General features: G+C 37.0%; 1 protein-coding gene across 3 annotated transcripts in view; it reads left to right on the top strand.

Moving 5' to 3' along the window:
• Positions 1–27,894, top strand: part of POF1B (POF1B actin binding protein) — a 123,554-nt gene that overhangs the window by 57,057 nt on the left and 38,603 nt on the right. For all 3 annotated transcript variants that reach the window (XM_030934794.1, XM_030934795.1, XM_010383394.2), the window contains exons 7-13: positions 426–556; positions 11,830–11,857; positions 13,058–13,132; positions 25,371–25,463; positions 26,310–26,423; positions 27,254–27,406; positions 27,721–27,840. In XM_030934794.1, coding sequence (XP_030790654.1) covers positions 426–556; positions 11,830–11,857; positions 13,058–13,132; positions 25,371–25,463; positions 26,310–26,423; positions 27,254–27,406; positions 27,721–27,840 — 714 coding nt within the window. The remainder of the gene's footprint in view (positions 1–425; positions 557–11,829; positions 11,858–13,057; positions 13,133–25,370; positions 25,464–26,309; positions 26,424–27,253; positions 27,407–27,720; positions 27,841–27,894) is intronic.

Genomic DNA, 27,894 nt, shown 5'->3' with positions numbered 1-27,894 from the left:
TGAAATAGTACACTAAAATTCATAAATATGTACTTTTATTATGTGTCAATTAATTTTTAATTTTAAAAATTAATAAAAAGTATAATTCATATTATCTTTTTTCCACAGGAGACATATGAATAAGCCATGTGATTTAATTTGCTCATTTTGCTGTTTTATTTAAGTGCCTATATTCAAGAATGTTTATGTTATTCAAGTTTCTCATTCATTCGAACACTTAGACTTGAGTGAAATGAAGTTGTAATTGCCATCGCAATGTTGATTTTTCTTTAAATTTCTCCCACATTAAAAAATGTATCTCTGAAAAATTGGCTTGATTTGTGTGATGACTTTAATAGGTTATCTTTCTTTCGCTTCACATAAAAATATCTGTGAACTTAGAAAAACTTAATATTGCTTACAGTTGTGATTGATGTTTGCTTCAGGTGATAATTCAGGACGACGGCCCTGAAAAATTGGACCCCAGATATTTTGGAGAGTTGCTTGCTGATCTGAGTCGAAAGAATACGGATCTATATCGCTGCTTATTAGAACATTTGCAGAGAATTGGAGGAAGGTACTGTAAACATATTATTTGCCTTCATGTTGCAGCTACCAAACATTTTACAACATTCTAATATTTTAAAAATAGACTTTATTTTTGCCAGCAGTTTTAGGTTCACAGCAAAACTCTAGTACTTTCAATAGGTAACAGGGCAGATATGAGCAAATGTCTCATTTCAAGAGTTAGCGTAGATTATGAAAATCATCAGACAAAAATAAAAAAACACAAGCCCTTTTAGGATTAGTAAAGAATTTCATGTACCTTCCTTTGTGATGTACTTTCATGGCAAAAGCAACCTCTTGGGCAAGGAGCTCAAAAATGCATGGCATACTATAACTTGTTTTAAGATATTATATTTATGATATTAGGCACCATCCTATTGCCAATACATGACGGTTTGTCTTCCACTTATGTGCGTTCAACATATGTAGGCCAGAGTTTAAAATATATTTGATATGCCATATATTATATATAAACTTTGTATATTATATTATCTATTACATTAAATTAAAAATATATCAATGGATATAAACATAATTTTATATAATACAATATAAAATTATAGATTTAAATAGATATGCATTAAAAATTTATCAACTGTTCATGTGTAGATGAGACCATATTTTGTCATGAAATGAATTCTATAAGCTACACCCCAAAAGGTGCCTTCTACTATATAGTTACAGCATATCTGTGGCCATCTGTCAGGCAAAATCTAGGAAAGCTCCACAAATTCAAAATAATCTGGAAGATAAAGGAAAGTCAATAGAATTTTTTCTAATTCAGACTTTTCACTAACTAGATTCTTCTACTTCTTAGATTTTAAATAATATATAATTTTATATGATATATAGGTTAATGTAAATGGGATGACACCATATATACTATTTTGTACGTTTTCTCACTCAAATATATATAGTATGTATTTTCCATGTCAACATTTTGGTATCTGTAATGTATTCTCTCTTAATCTCTTGTACAGCTTGTCTTTTCCTCATGTATTAGCTCCCTCCCACCTGACTTTTCTTGCTTTCATATTAGTGACTACAACCATTATCTTACTGTCACCCTCAACTGCTTTGCCTCCTTGTTGAACTGCCCTTCCCACTTAGCAAAACCCCAACTCTGGATTACTCTAACTGTCTGCCCTATTCTCTTTTTTAAAAAAAACCACCACCACCTCCTTCATCTAACACCCACTATCTTTAGAATGCAGAGGGCTCCATGAGGGCTGCTTTATTTACCCTGGTGTCCTTGGTGCATAGTGTGGTGGCTGGTTTACTGTGGTGCTCAACAGATATTTGCTAAATGAACAAAGGCCTTAATTACTGCTATGCTTATGCAGCCGATCACTGCTAGAGAAAAGCAGAGCCATTTATTTGAACTGGTGCCGTTGTAAATGCATGGTTTCTATCTTCAACTTGACCTTCATCATAGTTTTATCCTAATCAACACCATCTCCACTACCCATTACACAAACAAGTCTCCCTCTTTCCCATTACCCAAACAACTATTTCATCTCTTTACACATGTTCATTATTTTAAAATATTTCCCTTAAGGTAATAATCAGTTGTATGTTAAGCATCCACCATGTGCCAGGCATTATCTATATTATCTAATTTGCATGATAACCTTACAAAGTTTCAGATGAAGACCCAAAGAGAATAAGTTATTAAGATCACACAGCTACTAAGTGCCTGAGATAGATTCAAACATTTTTGAGTACTCCTTTACCTATAATCTATGAACTTTTCTGCAAAGCCTTCCCTAAATCTTCAGTTTGGTCTAGGTGCTCTACTTCTGTGCATTAACCATGCCCGGTGAATATTTCTATCAAAGTATCACATTGTAAAATTCAGAAGTATATAGGACATAGTCTTAAGTACCCTTGTTCTAGATCCAGAGTTCATATCCTGGGTTCATGTCACAGTTTTTTTTTTTTTTATATATACATACTAAATGCATAGTATCAGGCAAGTAAAAATACGTATTCATTTGTTAAAGCAATAAATTAGTTAAGATATTTAGTTACAGATGGCATCCACATCATGTGAACATTTAGAAATAGACCTAAAGAATCCGAAATTCTGTGGGGAGGGCTCAGCAACACGCTTTTCAGAGGATTCTGATACATGATCAAGTTTGAGGACCACTAAACTGAGGTTGCAAAAGTGGCAAAATCTGGGACTAGAACCCACACTCTGAGAACCAATTTTCCTTAGGAAAATCACTTAACCTTGCAACACTAGATGTGTAATATTAGGCAAATTGTTTAAGATTTTGCATACAGGGAGTGTCACTCTGTTCCTTTTTCTGCCCAATGTAATTCTAGCCACCATCTTCCAGTGTTGAATGGAGATATACCCCCCACTGACCTTTCCATCTCCCTCATCTGCTCTCTTTGCTTCCACATGCTCCATCTTTCCCTCCTCTTTTGCTTCCAGTTTTCATATTATTCCAAAGTGCAATTCAGCAATTAGTGGGCTGCAAGGTAAAAATTAAAGAAGTTTGTCACATGAAACCATTCTGATGACCTTTTAAAATTCTGATATTAAGTGCTATTTATTGTTCCTTGTTTTGTTTCTTTGTTTTGTTTTCTTATTTATAGAAAGAAAAGTGACTAGAGACGTGTATATCAGGTTGGCATTTGAATTGGAAGAAGTAAGGATTAGTATCTTTTAAATGCAAAGGTCTATTAATACTATCATAATTCCAGTTAAGAGTAATACAAGACTACTAAAACTGCATTGTGATTCACATTTTTAACTTGCTTTAGCTTTGCATCTATACATGTAGTTACTTTAGTAAAGCATTAAAAAACAAGAAGATATTTCTACTTTTGCTAGGGCTTCCCTATAAATTCTATTTTGGGCAACACAGGAAATACCACATAGGTACATGCATACAATTGCACATATGTAGTCATGCCTTGGAAAAGGGAACCTTCAGTTCTCTTCCTACTCACTAGTTCATATAGTTTTATAAGTGTGTGTAAGAGCTTTTGCACAGTAAGTGACCCACTTGTCTCTGTAGGCAATATATTACTCATAAGCCGTTACAAAGAAGGTAGTGGTAGGAGTTAACATACTAAAACTATTTTAGTTTAAAATAAATATTATGGGGGCTGAAGAGGAAAGAAGCTGGGAACCCTGAACGGGGCTACCCACACACTGGGGCTCCTTTCTAGGCCCCAACAACTTCTCGGGAAAGAGTGAGTTGAGCAGGTAAAGAGCAACCTGCACTTGGCATGGGCCTCTGGAAACCTTCCAGCAGGAGACTCCACAACTCCCATGAGCATGTGAGTTGGCAGGGAGACATGCTTAGAGAAATGGTAGGCGCAGAACTCCAGTCAATGTGGAGCCTAGAGGGTTGGTGTGGGAGCCTCTGTAGTGGAACACAGCCAAGGATGCCCACCCCTAGGACACTTTAGCCCTAGGGAAACTGTTGGACCTAAACATTGCAGGGCAGTCTTGCCCATGAGAAGAGGCCAGAACACCCCTCAGTCTACTGCCCTCTCCTGCAGCCCCAGACTGGCTCTGCCTGCTTGTAGTGCAGCCTCAGATGCCCAGGTGGGGTGTGTCCTGGGGGCCCTCATCATACCTCCTGCACTGGCAGGCACTATTTGATCAGTGAAGAGCTCTAGTGGGCAGGGGAGCAGCCCCCGTGGGCATGCACCAGTCTGCCCGTGTCCTTTCCCACAACAGTCTCCCTTGTGCCACTTTGTTGCATGCACTCTCCCATGGCCACCCCCATCCTCCACATCGTTTTGACAGTGCGTGTGTGCAGACGGGCCTTGCCTCCCTTTTCCCACTAGCATGAATGTGCGCATGCATCTTGCTGTGCCACAGCTGCCAGCGTTGGTGCATCCCGCCCCCCAGTCCCCTGCTGTGCCGCCATTATCATCAGAGCATTCGTCGGCTCAGAGACCACTAATCCAGCACCCACCAGCGCCCTGCACCTGCACTGACACTTCTGTCTATGTGAAAGTATGTGGGGAGACCAGTGGACCCGCCCCCACCCCCAGCAGTAGCTGTCGCCTGTGTGAATGCGCACACAAAGGACGTGCACAGTTCAGTGCTACCAGTGCCCCACCCCTGTGCTAACACCACTGCCGGGCAAACGCATGCAGGGACACTGGTGGAGCCTGATGCCTCCCCCACCTCCACCATGCTGCCACAGCTGCCACTGTGAACACTACCACAGAGGCCGGCACGTCTGCACCTGCAATCTCTATCTTGCAATCAATGAATGTGCACCCCACCATACTGCCACTGCTGTTGGCATGTGCAAACGAAGGTGGATCACACTGCCACCACTCTACAGAGTATGGTGGCTGGCACCACCCATAGGAGTGTTGTGACCAGCGGTCCGGGAAGAATTCAACCTCTCCAATGTGGCAAGTTCCTAACATTCAGGGGCTATATATCAAAGCCTGGCCCAATACCACCCCCCAGAATTCGAGCATGCAGTTCAGGAGTCCTTAGCTGAGCCTTGGCCCCCTAAAATCCTCCAGAAACGAAGCCAGTCGACCGTACTCACCTTGTACTACAACCAAATCTCCAAGGACACCAAACAGGATAAAAGAAAAAAATAACCAACCAAAGGTCAGCAACTTCAAAGATTGAAGGAACATCAGCCCACAAAGATGAGAGATAACCAGTGCAAGAACTCTGGCAACTCAAAAAGCCAGAGTGCCTTCCTACCTCAAAAGGATTGCACTAGTGCCCCAGCAATGGTTCCTAACCAGGATGAGATGGCTGAAATGACAGAAATAGAATTCAGAATATGGATAGGAACAAAGATCATTGACACAGAGGAGAAAATTGAAACCCAATACAAGGAGCTTAAAGATTACAATAAAACAATGCAGGAGCTGATAGACAAAATGGCTATTATAAGAAAGAACCAAACTGATTTAATAGAGCTGAAAAACATGCTACAAGAATTTCATAATGTAATTGCAAGTTTTAACAGCAGAATTGATAAAAGTGGGGGAAAAAAATCTCAGAGCTTGAAGACTGGCTCACCAAAATAACTCAGAGAAAAAGAACAAACAACAAAGAAGGATGAACAAAACATCTGAGAAATGAAGGATTATGTAAAGAGACCCTCATGACACCTGGGCATGCCTGAGAGGCAGAAAAATGAAGCAACTTGGAAAACATATTTCAGGATACTGTCAATGAAAATCGCCCCAACCTCACTAGAGAAGCCAATATTCAAATTCAGGAAATGCAGAGAACCTCTGCAAAATACTTCACAAGAAGACCACCCAAGACACATAGTCATCAGATTCTCAAAATGAAAGAAAAAAATGTAAAAGGCAGTTGGAAAGAAAGGGCAGGTCACCTACAAAGAGAACCTCATTGAGTCAGCAACAGCTCTGTCAGTAGAAACCCTACAAGCCAAAAGAGAATGGGGGCCTATATTCAGCACTCTTAAAGAAAATAATTTTCAACCAAAAATTTCACATCTGGCCAAACTAAGCTTTATAAGCAAAGGAGAAATAAGATCATTTTCAGAGAAGCAAATGCTTAGGGAATTTGGTACCACCAAACATACCTTACAAGAAGTCCTGAAGGAATTGCTAAATATGGAAAGGAAGATCATCATTAAACACTATAAAAACACACTTAAGTACACAGGACAGTGATACTATAAAGTAACCACACCAACAAGTCTACATAATAATCAGCTAACAACATGATGACAGGATCAATACTAACCTTGAATACAAATGGGCTAAATGCCCCAATTAAAAGGCATAGGGTGGCAAGTTGGATAAAGAAGCAAAACTCAAAGGTATCCTATCTTCAAGAGACTCATATGACATAAAATGACACCCATAGGCTCAAAGTAAAGAGATGGAGAAAAATCTACGAAGCAAATGGAAAACAGGAAAAGCAGGGGTTGCAACCCTAATTTCAGAGAAAATAGACTTTAACAAAAATCAAATAAGACAAAGGGCATTATATAATGGTAAAGGGCTCAATATGAGCCCTAATAATCCCACATACATATGCACCCAACACAGGCACACCAAGATACATAAAGAAAGATCATAGAGAGCTATGAAGAGATTTAGATAACAACACAATAACAGTGGGAGACTGTTACACTCCACTGACAGTATTAGACATATCAGCAAGACAGAAAACTAACAAAGATATTCAGAACCTTAACTCAACACTTGACAAAATGGACCTAAGAGATAGCTACAGAACTCTCCACCTCAAAACAACAGACTATACATTCTTCTCATCTGCACATGGCACATATTCCAAAATTGACCAAAAATTGAGCATAAAACAATCATCAGCAAATCAAAAAAAAAAAAAAAAAAAAAAAAAAAAAAAACATGAAATAACAACTACACCCTTGAACCACAGTACAATAAAAATAGAAATTGATGCTAAGAAAATCACTCAAAACCATATAATTAAATGGAAATGAAACAACCCTAATTTCATTATTTACCCAATGACTTCTGGGTAAATAATGAAATTAAGCCAGAAATCAGGAAATTCTTTGAAACGAATCACAACAAAGATACAACATATCAGAATCTCTGGGATACACACAAAGCAGTGTTAAAAGGGAAGTTTATAGTACTAACCTTCCATATCAAAAAGTTAGAAAGATCTCAAATTAAGAACCCAAAAACACATCTAGAGGAACTATAGAAACAAGAGAAAACTAACCCCAAAGACAGTAGAAGACAAGAAATAACCAAATTCAAGCTGAACTGAAGGAAACTGAGACATGAAAAACTGTACAAAAGAGTGATGAGTCCAGAAGCTGTTTCCTTGAAAGAAGTAATGAGAAAGATAGACCTTTAGCTAGACTAATAAAGAGAAAAAGTGAGAAGATACAAATAAATGCAATCAGAAATGAAAAGGGGATAGAAATATAAAAATCCCTCAGAGACTATTACAAACACCCTTATGCACACAAGCTAGAACACCTAAAGCAAATACATTCCTGAAAACATACAACTTCTGAAGATTGAACCAGGAAGAGACTGAATCCCTGAACAGACCAATAATGAGTTCCGAAACTGAGTCAGTAATAATGAGCCTAGCAAATAGCAAAAGCCCAAAACCAGATAGATTCACAACCAAATTCTACCAAATGTATAAGGAAGAGTTGGTATTATTTCTACTGAAACTCTTCTGAAAAAATAAGAAAGAGGGACTCCTTTCTAACTCATTCTATAAGACCAGTATCATCCTGATACCAAAACCTGGCATGGACACAACAAAAAATAAAAATTAAGGCCAATATACTTGATGAACATTGATGCAAAAATCCCCAATAAAATACTAGCAAACCAAATTAAGCAGCACATCAAAAAGCTAATCCACACCACAATCAAGTAGGCTTTATTTCTGGGAGGCAAGGTAGGTTTAACATATGCAAATCAATAAATGCTAGTACAGAACTGAAAATAAAAACCATATGATCACTCGATAGATACAGAAAAAGTTTTCTGATGAAATGTAAGATCCCTTCATGTTAAAAACTCTCAAGAAACTAAGAATTGAAGAAACATACTTCAAAATAGCAAGAGCCATCTCTAACAAGCCCATAGGCAACATCAACTAAATGGGCAAAAGATGGAAGCATTCTTCTTGAAACCAGAACAAGACAAGAATGTTCTCTCTCACCACTTCTATGCAACATAGCACTGGAAGTCCCAGCCAGAGCTATCAGGCAAGAGAAAGAAATAAAGGACATTCAAGCAGAAAGAAAGGAAGTCAAACTATCCCTGTGTGCAGACAATATGATTCTATACCTAGAAAACCCCATAGTCTCTGCCCAAAAGTTCCTTGATTTGATACACCACTTAAACAAAGTTTTAGGATATGAAATCAATGTACAAAAATCAGCTACATTTCGATACACTAACAATATCCAAGCTGAAAGCCAAATCAAAAACACAATCCCATTCACAATTGCTACAAAAAGAGTAAAATACTTAGGAATACAGCTAACCCAGGAAGTAAAAGACCTCTACAGTAAGAATTGCAAAACACTGCTCACAGAAATCAGAGATGACACCAACAAATGGAAAAACATTCCATGCTAGTGGATAGGGGTAATCAGTATTATCAAAATGACAATACGGCTGCCCAAAGCCATTTACAGATTCAATGCTATTCCTATCAAACTAACAATGTCATTCTTCACAGAATTAAAGAAAACTATTTTGAAATTCATATGGAACCATAAAAGACTGGAATAGCAAGACAATCCTAAGCAAAAATAACAAAGTTGAAGGCATCAAATTACCCAACTTAAAACTCTACTACAAGGCAACAATAACCAAAACAGCATGGTATTGCTACAAAAACAGACACATAGACCCATGGAACAGAATAGAGATCCCAGAAATATTGCCAAATACCTACAACTGTCTGACTTTTGACAAAATCTACAAAAATAAGCAATGGGGAAAGGACTCCTTATTCAATAGATGGAGCTGGGATAACTGGTTAGCCATATGCAGAATATTGAAAGTGGAACCTTCCTTACACGATATACGAAAATTAACTCAAGTTGGATTAAAGTCTTAAACCTGAAACCAAAATCTATAAAAATTCTTGAAGATAACCTAGGAAATATTCTAGACATAAGACCTGACAAAGACTTCATGGACAAAGATGCCAAAAGCAATTACAACAAAAACAAAAACGGACAAATGAGACCTAATTGAACTGAAGACCTTCTGCACAGCAAAATAAACTATCAACAGACTTAAAAGACAATCTACAGAATAAGAGAAGAAAATATTTGCAGACTATACATCCAACGCAGGTCTAATATCCAGAATCTATAAGGAATTTAAACATTTTTTTTAAAGTTCAGGAGTACAAGTACAGGCTTGTTACATAGGTAAACTTGCGTCATGGGGGTTTGTTGTACAGATTTCATCACCCATGTATTAAGCCTAGTACCCATTAGTTATTTTTCCTGATCCTCTTCCTCCTCCTACCCACCACCTTTTAATAGGCCCCAGTATGTGTTATTCCCCCTCTATGTGTCCATGTGTTCTCATCATTTAGTTCCCACTTATAAGTGAGAACATGCAGTATTTGGTTTTCTGTTCCTGTAGTTTTTTATGGGTAGTATTCCATGGTGTATATGTACCACATTTTCTTTATCCAGTCTATCACTGATGGCATTTAGGTTGATTCCACATCTTTGCTATTGTGAATAGTGCTGCAATGAACTTACACAAGCATGTGTCTTTACAGTAGAATTATTTATATTCTTTTGTGTATATGCACAGTTATGGGATTGCTGGGTAGAATGGTATCTCTGTCTTCAGGTCTTTGAAAAATTGCCACACTTCTTTTTGACAACTTACAAGCAAAAAACAAACAACCTCATTAAAAAGTGGGCAAATGACGTGAACAGACACTTTTCAAAAGAAGACATATATGCAGCTGACAAGCATATGAAAAAACCTCAACATCACTGAACATTAGAAAAATGCAAATCAAAACCACAATGAAATACCTTCTCACACCAGTCAGAATGGTTGTTATTAAAAAGTCAAAAAATGACAGATTCTGGTATGGTTGTGGAGAAAAGGTAATGCTTATGCACTGCTGGTGGGAATTTAAACTAGTTCAGCCATTGTGAAAAGCAGTTTGGCAATTTGTCCAAGAACTTAAAACAGAATCACCATTTGACCCAGAAATTCCATTGAATCAAATGCTGATTCTGTTTTAAGTTCTTGGACTAATTGCCAAACTGTTTTCAATAATACCCAAAGGAATATAAATCGTTCTACCATACAGACACTTGCACACCTATGTTCATCACAGCACTATTCACAATAACAATGACGTGGAATCAACCTAAATGCCCACTGATGGTACTTAGACTGGATAAAGGAAATGTGGTTCATCTACACCATGGAATAGTATATAGCCATATAAAAAAAATGAGATCATGTTCTTTGCAGGGACGTGGACAGAGCTGGAGGCTATTATTCTTAGCAAACTAATGCAGAAACAGAAAGCCAAATACTCCATGTTCTTACTTATAAGTGGGAGCTAAACGTTGAGTACATACAGACACAAAGAAGGGAACAACAGACCTACTTGAGGGTGGAGGGTGGTAGGAGGATGAAGATCAAAAAACTACCTATTGGGTACTGTGCTTATTACCTCAGTGATGAAATCATTTGTACACCAAACCACCACAAAATGCAATTTACCTATATAACAAACCTGTACATGTACTTCTCAACCTAATATAAAAGTTAAAAAAAACAAAGACACAAATCAATCTTGAAATGTTTTCATGTTAAAATTCTATTAGGCAATAAAGTCAGGTTAATTACTTTAAAATAAAATAAATATTATGCCTTGCTGTCAGAACCCATGTTTACTGTTTTCTGTTCATTTGTTTGAGAAGTATGTTTACCATATATATTTTGGGCCTAATTCTTCCGTCAAGAGGAGTGGGAACAAGTTGGCAAAAATGAAGGCCTGTGTCTTGCCCCAGACAACACTATCAATGTATCCTTTCCAGTTTTCAACATTCCCAAAGGAGCAAGTGCCAGTCTGGTATAACCAGAAACAATTCTTCTTCAGCATTTTCCTACCTATCACGGCTCCACAAAGGGTCTTTCAACCCCTGTGACCAAATCCTCATTATGATGCTGGAAATTCTATTACCCCACTAGAATTTTGATCATTTTGCTTAATGCTTTGTCCCTATGTAAACATTCAAATATCCTTCAAGCCAGTCATTGCCAAATATACTCTAGTATAGATTAAATGAATTATTCAGGCTTTTCTTGCAAGCTTTGATTTTATTAAACAGAGTATGAAGAACTTGAAAACACTGTGGAGAGAAGATGGAATCAGCACTGAAAGATACAAGAAGGAGAAAATGAAAGTGGAAATAGAGAGAGAAAAGCTATTTTTGTTATTTATTCACCCAAGTAGCATTTATTGCCAAGCACAGAGGACTTCTAGCCACAATTGAACTGGTGCTAACGGATGGTACTAACCACTTCTGTATATTTTATTATTTTGTTATTCAGATGTTCATTTTTAATAGACCTGCTAATTCCAGAAAAAAATATTTTAGTCAAACTAACTAAAAGTGCCATTTTAGTTTTAACATTTTCACTTGTGCTTATAAATTGAATAAGTCCTCTTATATTTCAAAAAGTAAGATACAATTAATAGAAAACTAGCATTTATATATGATCAGTGAATATACTTTCCTAAAGTTGTCTATCTTTTTTTTTTTGTTCTTGCAGCAAACAAGACTTTGAGTCTACAGAGGAGGTAAATGCAAAAATAGTTGAAAATCGAATATAGTGTAATAACAGATTCTGATGTTTGCAATATAATATTCTTTTAGTTAAGTACCTTTACTAGACTGAAAATGCAGGTAAGTGAAAAAATTTGTGGCCATTTTGCCTTTAAAATTATATAAACACTACATATTTATAATAACTATAAAACTACTAATCATTCACAAAAAAGTTTTATCAGCTGTCACTTTGTGATTTGTCTATGCTTATTGCAATGTTTATTTGAAATGTTCTATTTTTAATTTCTGTGTGTACATAGTAGGTGCATTTATTTATGGGGTACAAGACTTATTTCACTGACCACATATTCTCTGCTTTAGAAAACTGAAATCTATATGATTAATTAAATAGCAAATTTAGTTTTAATATGCTTCAAAACCTTGTATCTGCCATGCCAGTCAGCAACTTAAAGTAAAAATATTTTCAAGTATTAATCTAGTACATATGCATATTATCTTAATAATTGCTTTTAATAGAATAATCAAATAGAGAAAAACCTATTTCAATGCAATAAAAAGCACAATTCCCTCTTTTGTGGTTTTAATCGTTTTTTCCAGTGTACTGGTATACTGCATTCCTTACAATTATTCAATAATTCCTAAATTACCTTTAAGAAATACTTCCCTTCAGCTCCTCACTTAAAATTAGTTGAAGCTGTTTCAGTGTTGTGGTGGCAACATCACAATCTTTCAAAAGTCACCACAGCTCTATGTAAATTCTCAGTAAAACCTGTAACTCCCTTAATTTTTATTTCCCAAAGTTTTCATTATTTCAAAAATGAGCTTCTAGAATGTCATATCTATCACCCAAAAAACTTCCAGTTTTTAAAAATATACAATGAATAAAGTGTGTAAAGGTATTTAATAGACCATTTTGCTTTTGTTTTAATTTCATCTTTTTAAAAATAGAAATGGAACTTCTCATTGGTTGCCCAAAGGTTTTCCCTCGAATGCATGGAATTCAGGATTATTTTTATACTGTTTGTAATATAATTGATTTTTTTAAATAAGAACTGATAAGGCTAGAAATTAAACTCATAGAAACTGTTTCTCAAAAAGTGAATTAATCTTTTAATATTCCTAAAATATGTCCCATTACACAAAAGTCTGTGGATTGCTTTTCTTAAGATTGACATGTATCTTTTCCACGGATAAACCTTTTTTTCTTACAGTCGGAAGACATTGAATCATTGATTCCTAAAGGATTATCAGAGTTTACAAAACAGCAAATTCGCTACATTCTGCAGGTGAGATGAGGTCAAGCGTGGATGTGTGAAATCAACACTAACAAACAGCTTCCTAGGTTGCTTCCCTTCATTAAGAACAGAAAGTCCCAAATTAAAATCCTCTTTCCTAAGAGATGATGATTCTTTGATTAGACTAGGGTTATATTTCAGTTTAATGAGATCACCAAAAAGTATATTGAATGACTAGCATTTGGGAACGCATTCTGGAAATATTATTCCCTTCTGTAGAATGCCTTTATTCACCCCTCAGCACTTTAGTACAATCTGACTCTATCTCATAGTCTTTGCCTTCCTCTTCTCCATTCCACCCTCTTCCCTACCACACCCACCCTATCTCATCATTGGCAAGGAGAAATGGAAAGGCCAATTCCTTACTTTTCCAGAATTGTGGAAGACTAAAGACCACTGGAACAGTAAATTCCCCATGAGGAAGGGCGAGACCACAGATCAAGATAGATGCTAAGGACTGGGCGCGGTGGCTCACGCCTGTAATCCCAGCACTTTGGGAGGCTGAGGTGGGCGGATCCCTTATGTCAGGAGTTTGAGACCAGCCTTGTCAACATGGTAAAACTCCGTCTCTCTACTAAAAATACAAAAATAAGCCAGGCATGTTGGTGCATGCCTGTAATCCCAGCTACTTGGGAGGCTGAAGCAGGAGAATCACTTGAATACAGGAGGTGGAGATTGCAGTGAGCTGAGATCGCACCACTGCACTGCAGCCTGGGCGACAAAGCAAGACTCCGTCTCAAAAAAAAAAAAAAAAAAAAAAAAGATAGATGCTAAGAAAATATGACTAAAAAGAAGAGTACATGTTTTTCCAACAAATGAACCTAAAGATAATCTAGTTTTGTCTGGTGACGCCAATTTCTAAGTTTGATATTTGGTCTCAGGTCTTTGTTGATCACCAAAGTATTGAACATGGTATAATATTCATGAAAATTAAATGAAATATTATTTTTAGTGACAAACAGTCTGTATTATAAATGGTGGTTTGAGGAACACATATACTCCTCAAAACCTGAATCTGGGAGCCATTCTTGATATTATCTCTGGTGGTGGGATGTCCATCCAACGTGCATTCCAGGTCTATTTTTTTTTGAAAACTCTTTCTGAGGATCTTTGCGTCTAAGTTCATGAGACACATTGGTTTGTAGGTTTGTAGTTTTCTTTTCTTTCTTTTTTTTTTTTGGTACTCTCTTTGGTTTTGATATCAGGGTAATACAAGTTTCATAAAATGATTTAGGAAATGTTTCTTCCATTTATATTTTCTAGAAGACTCTGAATATTTGTTGCTAATTCCTTTTTAACATTTGATAGAATTCTCCAGTGAAAATATCTGGGCCTGGAGATTTGGTTTAGGGGAATAAAAAAGCAAAATTCAATTCCTTAATAGTTACAGGGCTCTTCAAATGATTTATTTTATATTGGGTGAGTTATGGTATCTTGTGTTTATCAAAGAAGTAGTCCATTCCATTTAAGTTGTCAAATCTATGCATGTATAGTTGTTCATGTTGTTTATAGTATTTTATCCTTTTGATGGCTGTATTGCTATTCTCTATTTAATTTCTGATAATAATTAGTGTCTTCTGTTTTTCTTCTTTGTCAATCTTGTCAGAGGCTTATCAATTTTATTGACTTTTTCAAATAAGCAGATTTTAGTTTCATTGGTCTTCGCTATTGTTTTTCTGTTTTCAGTTTCATTGATTTCTGTTTTAAAAGAATGAACTTTAATGGTCTCACCACAAAAATGATAAGTTTCTGTTCTTGTCTGTATTACTCCCTTTCTTTGCTTGCTTTTGGTATATTTTGCTCTTATTTGTCTAGGTGCTTGACATAGGAACTTAGGTTATTGATTTGGAACCTCTCTTGTTTTCTAATATAAGCATTTAGTGCTACAATTTCCCTTTTAGCATGGCTTTAACTTTCTTTTGATTAATGTTTGTGTGGTTTGATTATTGTCCAACCTTTTACTATCATATATATACATATATATATGCAAAATTTTCATTTTATTTGAAGTGAGTATCTTATAGATACAGGAGTGGGATTTTTTTCTTTATCCTCTCAGTCAATCTCTGTCTTTTATTTATTTTGTATATTTAGATAAGTTGCAGTTATTGTTATGTTAGGGCTAGATTAGTCATTTTGTTTTGTTTCCTGTTTGTTGTCTCTGATTTTTGTTTCCCTGTTTTCTTTGTCCTGCTTTCCCATGGATTACTTGAACATGTTTTAGAATTCCACTTTAATTTGTCTCTAGTATCCTTGCTTGTATCTCTTACTATGGCTTTTTAGTGGTTGCTCTAAGTAATACTTAGAGCAATATTAAAATAAGTATATTATTTTAAACCATTTAAACAATTAGCCCAGTGTACTGGTGTTGATATTTCACCAGTTTCAGTGAAGTGTATAAAATTTTGCTTCCTTTACATATCTTTATTATCTGCATTTATAATTGTCTTAAATATTCTCTCTACATACATCGAGAACTACATTAGACAGTGTTACAAAATTTTGCTTCAACCACTTAACATAATTTAGAAAACTCTAGAAAAGTTTCCAGGGCAAGATGGCTGAATAGGAACAGCTCCGGTCTGCAGCTCCCAGAGAGATCAATGCAGAAGACAAATGATTTCTGCATTTTGAACTAAGGTACCTGGCTCATCTCATTGGGACTGATTAGACAGTGGGTGCAGCCCACAGAGGGAAAGCAGAAGCAGAGTGGGGTGTCACCTCACCCGGGAAGTGCAAGGGGTTGGGGAACTCCTTTCCCTAGCCAAGGGAAGCGGTGAGGGACTGTGCCATGAGGAACTCTGCACTCTGGCCCAGATACAACACATTTCCCATGGTCTTCTAAACCCATAAACCAGGAGATAACCTCGGGTGCCTACACCATCAGGGCCCCGGGTTTCAAGCACAAAACTGGGTGGCCATTTGGTCAGACACCGAGCTAGCTGCAGGAGTTTTTTTTTTTTTTTTTTTTTTTTTTCATAACCCAGTGGCACCTGGAACACCAGTGAGACAGAACCCTTCACTCCCCCGGAAAGGGGGCTGAAACCAGGAAGCCAAGTGGTCTAGCTCAGTGGATCCCACCCTCATGGAGCCCAGCATGCTAAGATCCACTGGCTTGAAATTCTTGCTGCCAGCACAGCAGTCTGAAGGCAACCTGGGACACTCAAACTTGGTGCGGGGGAGAGGCATCCACCATTACTAAGGCTTGAGTAGGAGGTTTTCCCCTCATAGTGTAAACAAACAAAGCTGCCAGGAAGTTCAAACTGGGTGGACCCCATCACAGCTCAGCAAAGCCTCTGTAGCCAGACTGCCTCTCTAGATTCCTCCTCTCTGGGCAGGTCATCTCTGAAAGAAAGGCAGAAGCCCCAGTCAGGGGCTTGTAGATAAAAGTCCCATCTCGCTGGGACAGAGCACCTGAGGGAAGGGGCAGCTGTGGGTGCAGCTTCAGCATACTTAAACGTTCCTGCCTGCTGGCTCTGAAGAGAGCAGCGGATCTCCCAGCACAGTGATTGAGCTCTGCTAAGGGACAGACTGCCTCCTCAAGTAGGTCCCTGACGCCTGGGCCCCCTGACTAGGAGATATCTCCCAGCAGGGGTCTACAGTCACCTCAAACAGGAGAGCTCCAACTGGCATTGTGTGGGTGCCCCTCTGGGATGAAGCTTCCAGAGGAAGGAACAGGCAGCAATCTTTGTTGTTCTGCAGCCTCTACTGGTGATACCCAGGCAAACAGGGTCTGGAGTGGACCTCCAGGAAACTCCAGCAGACGTGCAGCAGAGGGGCCTATTAGAAGGAAAACTAACAAACAGAAAGGAATAGTATGAACATCAACAGAAAGGATGTCCACACACAAACCACTTCCGAAAGTCACTGACATCAAAGGCCAAAGGTAGATAAATCAACAAAGATGAGGAAAAAATGGTGGAAAAAGGCTGAAAATTCCAAAAACCAGAATGACTCTTCTCCTCCAAAGGATCACAACTCCTTGCCAGGAAGGTGAACAAAACTGGATGGGGAAGGAGTTTGACGAATTGACAGAAGTAGGCTTCAGAAGGTGGGTAGTAACAAAATCCTCCGAGCTAAAGGAGCATGTTCTAACCCAATGCAAGGAAGCTAAGAACCTTGAAAAAAAGTTAGAGGAATTGCTAACTAGAATAACCAGTTTAGAGAAGAACATAAATGACGTGATGGAGCTGAAAAACACAGCATGAGAACTTCGTGAAGCATACACAAGTATCAATAGCCAAATTGATCAAGCAGAATAAAGGATATCCCAGATTGAAGATCAATTTATCCAAGTAAAGCAAGAAGACAAGATTAGAGAAAAAATAATGAAAAGGAATGAACAAAGCCTCCAAGAAATATGGGACTATGTGAAAAGATCAAATCTACGTTTGATTGGTACACCTGAAAGTGATGGGGAGCATTGAACCAAGTTGGAAAGCACTCTTCAGGATATTACGCAGGAGAACTTCCCCAACCTAGCAAGACAGGCCAACATTCAAATTCGGGAAACACAGAGAACACCAAAAAGATACTCCTTGAGAAGAGCAACCCCAAGACACATCATCGTTAGATTCACCAAGGTTGAAATGAAGGAAAAAATGTCAAGGGCAGCCAGAGAGAAAGGTCCGGTTACCCACAAAGGGAAACCCATCAAACTAATAGTGGATCTCTCTGTAAAAACCCTACAAGGCAGAAGAGAGTGGGGGCCAATATTCAACATTCTTAAAGAAAAGAATTTTCAACCCAGAATTTCATATCCAGCCAAACTAAACTTCACAAGCAAAGGAGAAATAAAATCCTTTACCAACAAGCAAATACTGAGAGATTTTGTCACAACCAGGCCTGCCTTACAAGAGCTCCTGGAGGAAGCACTAAATATGGAAAGGAAAAACCAGTTCCAGCCACTACCAAAATATACAAAATTGTAAAGACCATCAACACTATGAAGAAACTGCATCAACTAATGGGCAAAGTAACCAGCTGGCATCATAATGACAGGATCAAATTCACACATAACTATGTTAACCTTAAATGTAAAAGGGCTAAATGTCCCAGTTAAAAGGCACAGACTGGCAAACTGGATAAAGAGTGAAGACCCATCAATGTGCTGTATTCAGGAGACCATCTCACATGCAAAGACACACATAGGTTCAAAATAAAGGGATGGAGGAAGATTTACCAAGCAAATGGAAAGAAAAAAAAAAGCAGGGGTTGCAATCCTAGTCTGTGATAAAACAGACTTTAAACCAATTAAGATTAAAAATGACAAAGAAGGGCATTACATAATGGTAAAGGGATCGATGCAACAAGAAGAGCTACCTATCCTAAATATATATGCACCCAATACAGGAGCACCCAGATTCATAAAGCAAGTTCTTAGAGACTTACAAAGAGACTTAGACTCCCATACAATAATAGTCGGAGACTTTAACAGCCTACTGTTAATATTAGACAGATCAATGAGACAGAAAATTCAAAAGGATATTCAGGACTTGAACTCTGCCCTGGGCCAAGTAGACCTAATAGACATCTACAGAATTCTCCACCCCAAATCAACAGAATGTACATTATTCTCAGCACTACATCACACTTATTCTAAAATCTACCACACAATTGGAAGTAAAACACTTCTCAGCAAATATAAAACAACAAAAATCATAAGAAACAGTTTCTCTGACCACAGTGCAATCAAATTAGAACTCAGGATTAATAAACTCACTCAAAACCACACAACTACATGGATACTGAACTATCTACTCCTGAATGACTACTGGGTAAATAATGAAATCAAGGTAGAAATAAACAAGTTCTTTGAAATCAATGAGAACAAAGACACAACATACCAGAATCTCTGAGACACAGCTAAAGCAGTGTTTAGAGGGAAATTTATAGCACTAAATGCCCACAGGAGAAAGTGAAAAAGATCTAAAATCAACATCCTAACATCGCAATTAAAAGAACTAGAGAAGCAAGAGCAAACAAATTCAAAACCTAGCAGAAGACAAGAAATAACTAAAATCAGAGCAGAACTGAGGGAGATACAGACAGGAAATACCCTTCAAAAAAATCAATGAATCCAGGAGCTGGTTTTTTTTAAAATATTAACAAAATAGATAGACCATTAGCCAGCCTAATAAAGAAGAAAAGAGAGAAAAATAGACACAATAAAAAATCAGAAAGGGGATATCACTACTGACCCCACAGAAATACAAACTACCATCAGAGAATACTATAAACACATCTAAGCAAATAGACCAGAAAAACTAGAAGAAATGGAAAAATTCCTAGAAACATACACCCTCCCAAGGCTAAACCAGGAAGAAGTTGAATCCCTGAATAGACCAATAACAAGTTCTGAAATTGAGGCAGTAATTAATAGCCTACCAACCAAAAAAAAAAAAAAAAAAAAAAGCCCAGGACCAGACAGATTCACAGCCAAATTCTACCAGAGGGACAAAGAGGAGCTGGTAACATTCCTTCTGAAACTATTCCAAACAATAGTAAAAGAGAGACTCCTCCCTAACTCATTTTATGAGGCCAGCATCATCCTGATACCAAAACCTGGTAGAGACAGAACAAAAAAAGGAAATTTCAGGCCAATATCCCTGATGAACATCAATGCAAATATCCTCAATAAAATACAGGCAAACTGATTTCAGCAGCATATCAAAAATCTTATCCACCAAGATCAAGTCAGCTTCATCACTAGAATGCAAGGCTGATTCAACATATGCAAATCAATAAACATAATCCATTACATAAACAGAACCAATGACAAAAGCCACATGATTATTTCAATAGAGGCAGAAGAGGACTTTGATAAAATTCAACACCCTTTCATGCTAAAAACTCTCAATAAACTAGGTATTGATGGAACATATCTCAAAATAATAAGAACCATTTATGACAAACCCACAGCCAATATCATACTGAATGGGCAAAGTTGGAAGCATTCTCTTTGAAAACTGGCACAAGACAGGGATGCTCTCTCTCACTACTCCTATTCAACACAGTATTGGAAGTTCTGGCCAGGACAACCAGGCAAGTGAAAGAAATAAAGGGTATTCAAATAGCAAGAGAGGAAGTCAAATTGCCTCTGTTTGCAGCTGACATTTAGAAAACACCATTGTCTCAACCCAAAATCTCCTTAAGGTGATAAGCAACTTCAGCAAAGTCTCAAGATACAAAATCAATGTGCAAAAATCACAGACATTCCGATACACCAATAATAGACAAACAGAGAGCCAAATCATGAGTGAACTCACATTCCCAATTGCTACAAAGAGAATAAAATACCTAGGAATACAACTTATAAGGGATGTGAAGGACCTCTTCCAGGAGAGCTACAAACCACTGCTCAAGGAAATAAGAGAGGACACAAACAAATGGAAAAACATTCCATTCTTATGGAGAGGAAGAATCAATATCTTGAAAATGGTCATATTGCTCAAAGTAATTTATAGATTCAGTGCTAACCCCATCAAGCTTCCACTGACTTTCTTCACAGAATTAGAAAAAATACTTTAAATTACATATGGAACCAAGAAAAGAGCCCATATATCCAAGAAAATCCTAAGCAAAAAGAACAAAGCTTGGAGGCATCATGCTACCTGACTTCAAACTATACTACAAGGTTACAGTAACTAAAACAGCATAGTACCAGTACCAAAACAGAGAGATAGACCAATGGAACAGAACAGAGGCCTCAGAAATAATGCCACACATTTACAACCATTGGATCTTTGACAAACCGGACAAAAACAAGCAATGGGAAAAGGATTCCCTATTTAATAAATAATGCTGGGAAAACTGGCTAGCCATATGCTGAAAACTGAAACTGGACCCCTTCCTTACATCTTATACAAAAATTAACTCAAGATGGATTAAAGACTCAAATGTAAGACCTAAAACCATAAAACTCTAGAAGAAAACCTAGGCAATACCATTCAGGACATAGGCATGGGAAAGACTTTGTGGCTAAAACACCAAAAGCAATGGCAACAAAAACAAAAATTGACAAATGGGATCTAATTAAACTAAAGAGCTTCTGAACAGCAAAAGAAACTATCATCAGAGTCAACAGGCACCCTACAGAATGGGAGAAAATTTTTGCGATCTATTCATCTGACAAAGGACTAATACCCAGAATCTACAAATAACTTAAACAAATTTACAAGAAAAAAAAACCCCATCAAAAAGTGGCCAAATGATATGAACAGACATTTCTCAAAATATGACATTAATGTAGCCAACAAATATAGGGGAAAATGCTCATCATCATTGGTCATTAGAGCAATGCAAATCAGAACCACAATGAGATATCGTCTCATGTCAGAATGGTGATCATCAAAAAGTCAGGAAAAAACAAATGCTTGAGAGCATGTGGAGAAATAGGAACACTTTTAGATTATTGGTTGGAGTGTAAGTTAGTTTAACCAGTGTGGTGCTTCCTCAAGGATCTAGAACTAGAAATACCATTTGACTCAGCAATCTCATTACTGGGTATATACCCAAAGATTATAAATCATTCTACTATAAAGACACATGCACATGTATGTTTATTGCAGCACTATTCACAATAGCAAAGACTTGGAACCAACCCAGATTGCCCATCAATGATAGACTAGATAAAGAAAATGTGGGACATGTGTACCATGGAATACTATGCAGCCATAAAAAAGGATGAGTTCATGTCCTTTGTAGGGACATGAATGAGGCTGGAAACTACCATTTGCAGCAAACTGACACAGAAACAGAAAACCAAACACCTCATGTTCTCACTCATAAGTGGGAGTTGAACAGTGAGAACACATGGGAACATCACACACCAGGGCCTGTCAGGGGGTGGGGGGCTAGGGGAGTGATAGCATTAGAAGAAACACCTAATGTAGATGACAGTTTGATGAGTGCAGCAAACCACCATAGCACATGTATACCTATGTAAGAAACCTGCACATTCTGCACATGTATCCTAGAACTTAAAGTATAATAAAAAAAGAAAACTCTAGAAAAGAAGGAAAACCTATTGTATTTACCATATTTTTGCTTGCCATGCTGTATCTTCCTTCTTAATGTTCCAAATTCTTTCTTTTATCCTTTTCTTTTCTTTAGACAACTTCTTTTAGCTATTCTTTAAGGGTAGGTCTGCTAATGACAAATTATTTTCATTTTCCCTCATCTGAAAATGTGATTTTCCATCCATTCCTAAAGGATAATTTCACTGCATATAGAATTTACAGTTGACAATTATTTTCTTTCAGTACTTAAAAAATAGTATGCTAGTTCCTTCTGGGCTTCATGATTTGTAATGAGAAATCTGTTGTCATTTGAATTGTTATTCCCAATAATTAATGTTTTTCTTGCTGCTTTGAAAATTTTTAGTTTGTCTTTAGTTTAAAGAAGTTTGACTCTGATTTGCCTGGTAATGGATTTCTTTGGGTTTATTCTGTTTGGGATATGCTCAGCTTCTTGAATATGTATGTTACCAGGTTTTACTAATTTGGAAAACTTCTCAGCCATAATTTTTTGAACATTTTTTCAGCTGCATCCTCTTTCTCCTTTCCTTCCAGAACTCTGAACATGAAAACTAGATATGTGGTATACACCCACAGGCCCTTAGGCTCTGTTTAAATTTTTCTAATCTATTTGTTTCTGATATTCAGATTATATACTTTATTTTATTCTATCTTTAAGTTCACTAATTCTTTCCTGTGTTCTCTATTCTGCTTTTTAGCCCACCTCTTGAGAGTTTTGTTGTTTTGGTTTGGTTTTTGTTTCTTTGTCTAGTTATTGTCCTTTTCAGTTCTAAAATTTCCATTTAGGTATTCTTTATGTCTTCTATTTATTTGCTGAGACTTACTATTTTGTTGTTGAGACAATGTTTTTTTACAGTCTCTTTGCAACTTCTTGTTGAAGTATTTATGATGATTGTTTTACACACTTTATCAGATAATTCTAACATTTCTATTATCTTGATGTTGTCATCAATTAAGTGTTTTTTCTTATTGAGTTATTTGTTGTTCTTGGAATTATGAGTGATTTTCAATTGACCCTGAACATGCCTGATCTTGTTTGATCTCAGAAGCTAAGCAGGATTGAGCCTGGCTAGTACTTGGATAGGAGACCTGGCCATTTTTATGTTGTGATTCTCTGAGTCTTATTCAAGTATTCAAATATCAGAGAAAGTGTGTGCACTACCTATTGCTGCCAGCTGGTGGTGGAAGTTGAGGTTCCCTCACTCAGCTTCTCTTGATGCAATAGGGTGAAAGTCCAAGCTCCCTTCACAGTCTCAACTGACATCACAGTGCATGGAATTTCACTTTTGGCCGGTAGGAATGAAAGCACATCTCTTCACTCTGCCTTTTCTGACACCATCACAGGGAATGGTGTTGTGTACCTCCCTAGAGCCTGACAAGGGGGCAGTCTAAGCTCTCTTCTTTGCCGTGGATTGTCTGTGTGGAAGTAGAGTTGCAGTTTCTTCTGTGGTGTTTGGCTAAGATAGAGTGGTTAGTATCTAAAAGTTTTCTGTCCTGCTAGGCTGACCCCTTCACGGTCCTTTGGCTAGAGAGAGAATTCTCTTTTCAGGACTTTTGTTGTCCATTGATGTAACTAGATTACCAGCTTCCCCAACACTGATATAATATATGAAGCAAAAAGGAAATCCAGGAACTCACTGCTGTGTCATTTCTCAGGTCCCAAGATTCCTAACCAATCATTTCTCCTGTCACCAATTTGAGTCTTTTTATATTTATTTTATATATAATGTCCAAGGTTTTTAGTTGTACTTAACAGGAAGGCTAGGGAAAAGTATTTTTTCTTTCTTTCTTTTTTTTTTTTAATGAAACAACAAAAGCAGAGATTTATCGAAAACGAAAGCACACTCCACAGGGTGGGAGTGGGCTGAGCAATTGACTCAAGAGCACAGTTACAGAATTTTATGTGATTTAAATGCCCTTTAGAGGTTTCCCACTGGTAACTTGGTGTACACTCTATGTAAATGAAGTACTGGCCCTTTATCAGTCGGATTGGTGGCAGAAAGTGACCAATCAGAGGTTAAAGTTACAAAGTTACGCCTTAAACAACGTCTGATTGGTTGTGGAAAGTATTTCTACTCCATCTTCCCAGAAGCTGAAGTTATCTGTCTTTTAAACAATTTTTCTTTAATGAAATAAGAATAATCTAGTAAAAGAGTTTCCTCTCTCTTTAAAATTTGAGATAAGCCAGGTGCAGTGGCTCACACCTGTAATCCCAGCACTTTAGGAGGCCAAGGCTGGTGGATCACTTGAGGTCAGTAGTTTGAGACCAGCCTGGCCAACACAGTGAAACCCGTTCTCTACTCAAAATACAAAAATTCACCGAGTGTTTTGGTGTGTACCTGTAGTCCCAGCTACTTGGGAAGCTGAGGTGGAAGAATTGCTTGAACTCAAGGGGCAGAGATTGCAGTCAACTGAGATCATGCCACTACACTCCAGCCTAGGCGACAGAGTGAGACTCTGGTTAAAAAAAAAAAAAAAAAAAAAAAATTGAGATAGCTCTATACTTTAAACTTAAATTTAATTATAATTATATTCTTCTCACCTCAGGCAAAATTCAGGCAGTTGGCAATACACTTAGGGCGATTCATTTTGTTATTTGATGATTGACTGTCTCATCTCTTCTAATCTTTTAAGTAAAGAATAATGTAAAAATTAAATTTTGTTGCTAGAATTCTACTTTGTGACAAAGATGATACTTTGTCATGGAAAAAATAATAAATATTTGTTAAAAATACATAGCTATGCTATCTTCAGGAATATTATTTGGATTACTTACACACACTATTGACAAAATGCCTTGTATCACTATTCTAATTTGCCATATCAAGGTAAAATTATTGGCCGGGCGCGGTGGCTCAAGCCTGTAATCCCAGCACTTTGGGAGGCCGAGGCGGGTGGATCACGAGGTCAGGAGATCGAGACCCTCCTGGCTAACACGGTGAAACCCCGTCTCTACTAAAAATACAAAAAAAAAAAAAAAAAAAACTAGCCGGGCGAGGTGGCGGGCGCCTGTAGTCCCAGGTACTCGGAGGCTGAGGCGGGAGAATGGCGGGAACCCGGGAGGCGAAGCTTGCAGTGAGCCGAGATCACGCCACTGCACTAGTAGGAACAACAAAAAAAGTTAACTTTCACTTATATTGTCTATTTTGAAATGTTAATAAAACTAAACCATGAATCCTTTCTTCCTGCAGATGAGGGGTATGTCTGATAAGTCACTCCGACTAGTGCTGTCCACATTTAGCAACATACGGGAGGAGCTTGGACATCTTCAAAATGACTTGACAGTAAGATTTATTTTGATTTTTTCCAAAGCCTTTCTAGTTCCTAGCTTCCTAATACAGAAATAAAGATGTCCAGTATACGTTTTTAAAATTTAATATAGCACAATATTATGCTTACTCCAACAAAGCTAAATTATTTTCTTCAAACAGTTAATTGGCATTGAGAGAGGAGAAAAGAGGTATCCAAAATGTAAATGAAAGAATGCTGGATGTGCACTTATCATTTAGTTTACCACTAAGGCAATTTAATGCTTAAAGCCAGAGAGTCGTCTTCAAAATTAAAATAATCTGACTCATTGAAGGTAAATCTCCCCTTTTTCATAATTATAAAGCATACTCTGAATTTCCATTCAAACATAATAACTTGAAAACATTTTTCTCTAAAAAATTAAGTTTTTATATTTTCTATTTTAGTTGGTGTTCTTGGTGCCATCAGCTAGATACACTCAGAATGCTTTCCACATATTGAATAATGCCTTGAGGACTTTGGAGTAGTTTTGTTGTTTCTGGGTTATGATGAACATATTTAGACTCTAATTTAAAAATTTACCACTTGCTGGGATTAACAAGAACTCTTTGTAGATTGGAGGAAAACATTAAAATATTTCAGAAGGCTCTGCTTCATTTCATGTACAGTTAGTCCATCAAAATGTCTCTTTCAATGAAGGTTTTGGAAGTTTCAATCACTTCCTATCCCATATTTTCTTAACTTTTAAGAATTCTGCTTTATTAAACAAGTACAAATGAAACAAGTACTTATTTAAATCTTCCAAGGTAAACAAGTCTTTGTATTATGTGACTGTTAAGATTCTGTAATTCTGAATCATAATAAATAATTTATGCTTCTAGTCACTGGAAAATGACAAGATGAGACTTGAGAAAGATTTATCATTCAAAGAAACTCAAATAAAAGAGTATGAAGAACTCTTGGCATCGGTGAGAGCAAATAATCACCAGCAGAAGGTAAATTGATGCTTTTATTGATGTTAATCTAGATTGATAGCTTTTCATATGCACAATTACTGGCACACTGGAGTTATGAGATATAATCAAGACAGAACGAAAATATGATGGAAAAATTTGTTCATATGAGAATTGAGTGGCTTCGGGTATTTCCAATGGCTGAAAGCCCTCTCAGAAAAACAGATAATCTTATCTATTTGAGATATAAAGCACATATGGGGCACAATTATTTGTCTTGTTGGGTGACCAGAATTGTATAAATACTAAAAATTTAGGTTCATGCATTTACTTAATCTACTAACATGTCAATGAAAAAAAGCTGTTGTAGACCTTAACACATGTTTGTGCAATAAATAAATGACTGAAAAAACCCTAGATGAGTTCTCTGGATGTCTGAGCAGAGAGAATTCCTAGGAAATTGTAAGTAGTCTCTAAGGATTACCCTCTTCCTGATCTTTACTCCTATGGCTGTCCCAAATTCTTGCTCAGTTACTAGTTGTCACATAAATAATCAGGCATATAGTTGTTTTTGTGCCTACTAGAAAGCAGGGTAGTATTGTCACAGAGTAGCAAGAGTCTGATTGTTAAATTGAGACATTATAAATTCATCTACTCATGATTCCCTGTCACACAAAATAGGCAAGTGAGACTAGAGGCATCACTATAATATCTTACATGGCTGACTTACAAGTACCATCTAAGACCAAGAGTATAAGAAAACTGGGCATAGGAAAATATTTACTTGATTCAATTGAATGAATCAATAAAAAGAACACTCCCTCACCAAAAACAAAATGTATCTGTCTTATGTACTTGTGTCTTCTTTACAGCAAGGACTTCAAGACTCAAGTTCAAAATGCCAGGCACTGGAAGAAAACAATCTCTCTCTTCGACATACACTATCAGACATGGAATACAGACTAAAAGAACTGGAATATTGTAAACGTAATTTAGAGCAAGAGAATCAAAACCTTAGAATGCAGGTATTAAAACTTCCTTTTAAATATACAGTATTACCTTAGTTACATCATTGTAATCCTAGCATTGGCAATAGTAAATATATAGATAGATAGATAGATAGATAGATCTTGAGAAAATATATGGACTGTTTTCCCTCACGTACTGTTAGATCTTAATGACTGACATTTGAGCTTTATAATGCAGTTCCGGAAAATCACTTTCATTATTTCAATGTCTTACTTAATCATGTGGTTTTCATCTAATAATAATCCTTGTAACGTAACACATATTTTCTTCAAAACGACCCAATTACAGATAGTTATTTTGCCTTCTGTAGGTTTCTGAGACTTGCACAGGCCCAATGCTGCAGGCTAAAATGGATGAGATTGGCAACCATTACACGGAGATGGTAAAAAACTTGAGAATGGAGAAAGACAGAGAGATCTGCAGGCTGAGGGTATGTTGATCCTACACTGCATAAATATACAGGTCAGCACAAACTTTCTAGCAA

Source organism: Rhinopithecus roxellana, chromosome 7 (genome assembly GCF_007565055.1).
Source record: "Rhinopithecus roxellana isolate Shanxi Qingling chromosome 7, ASM756505v1, whole genome shotgun sequence".
In the NCBI taxonomy this organism is placed as follows: Eukaryota; Metazoa; Chordata; class Mammalia; order Primates; family Cercopithecidae; genus Rhinopithecus; species Rhinopithecus roxellana.
Note: the sequence above shows the minus strand (reverse complement) of the source record. Positions and strands in the feature narration are given on the sequence as shown.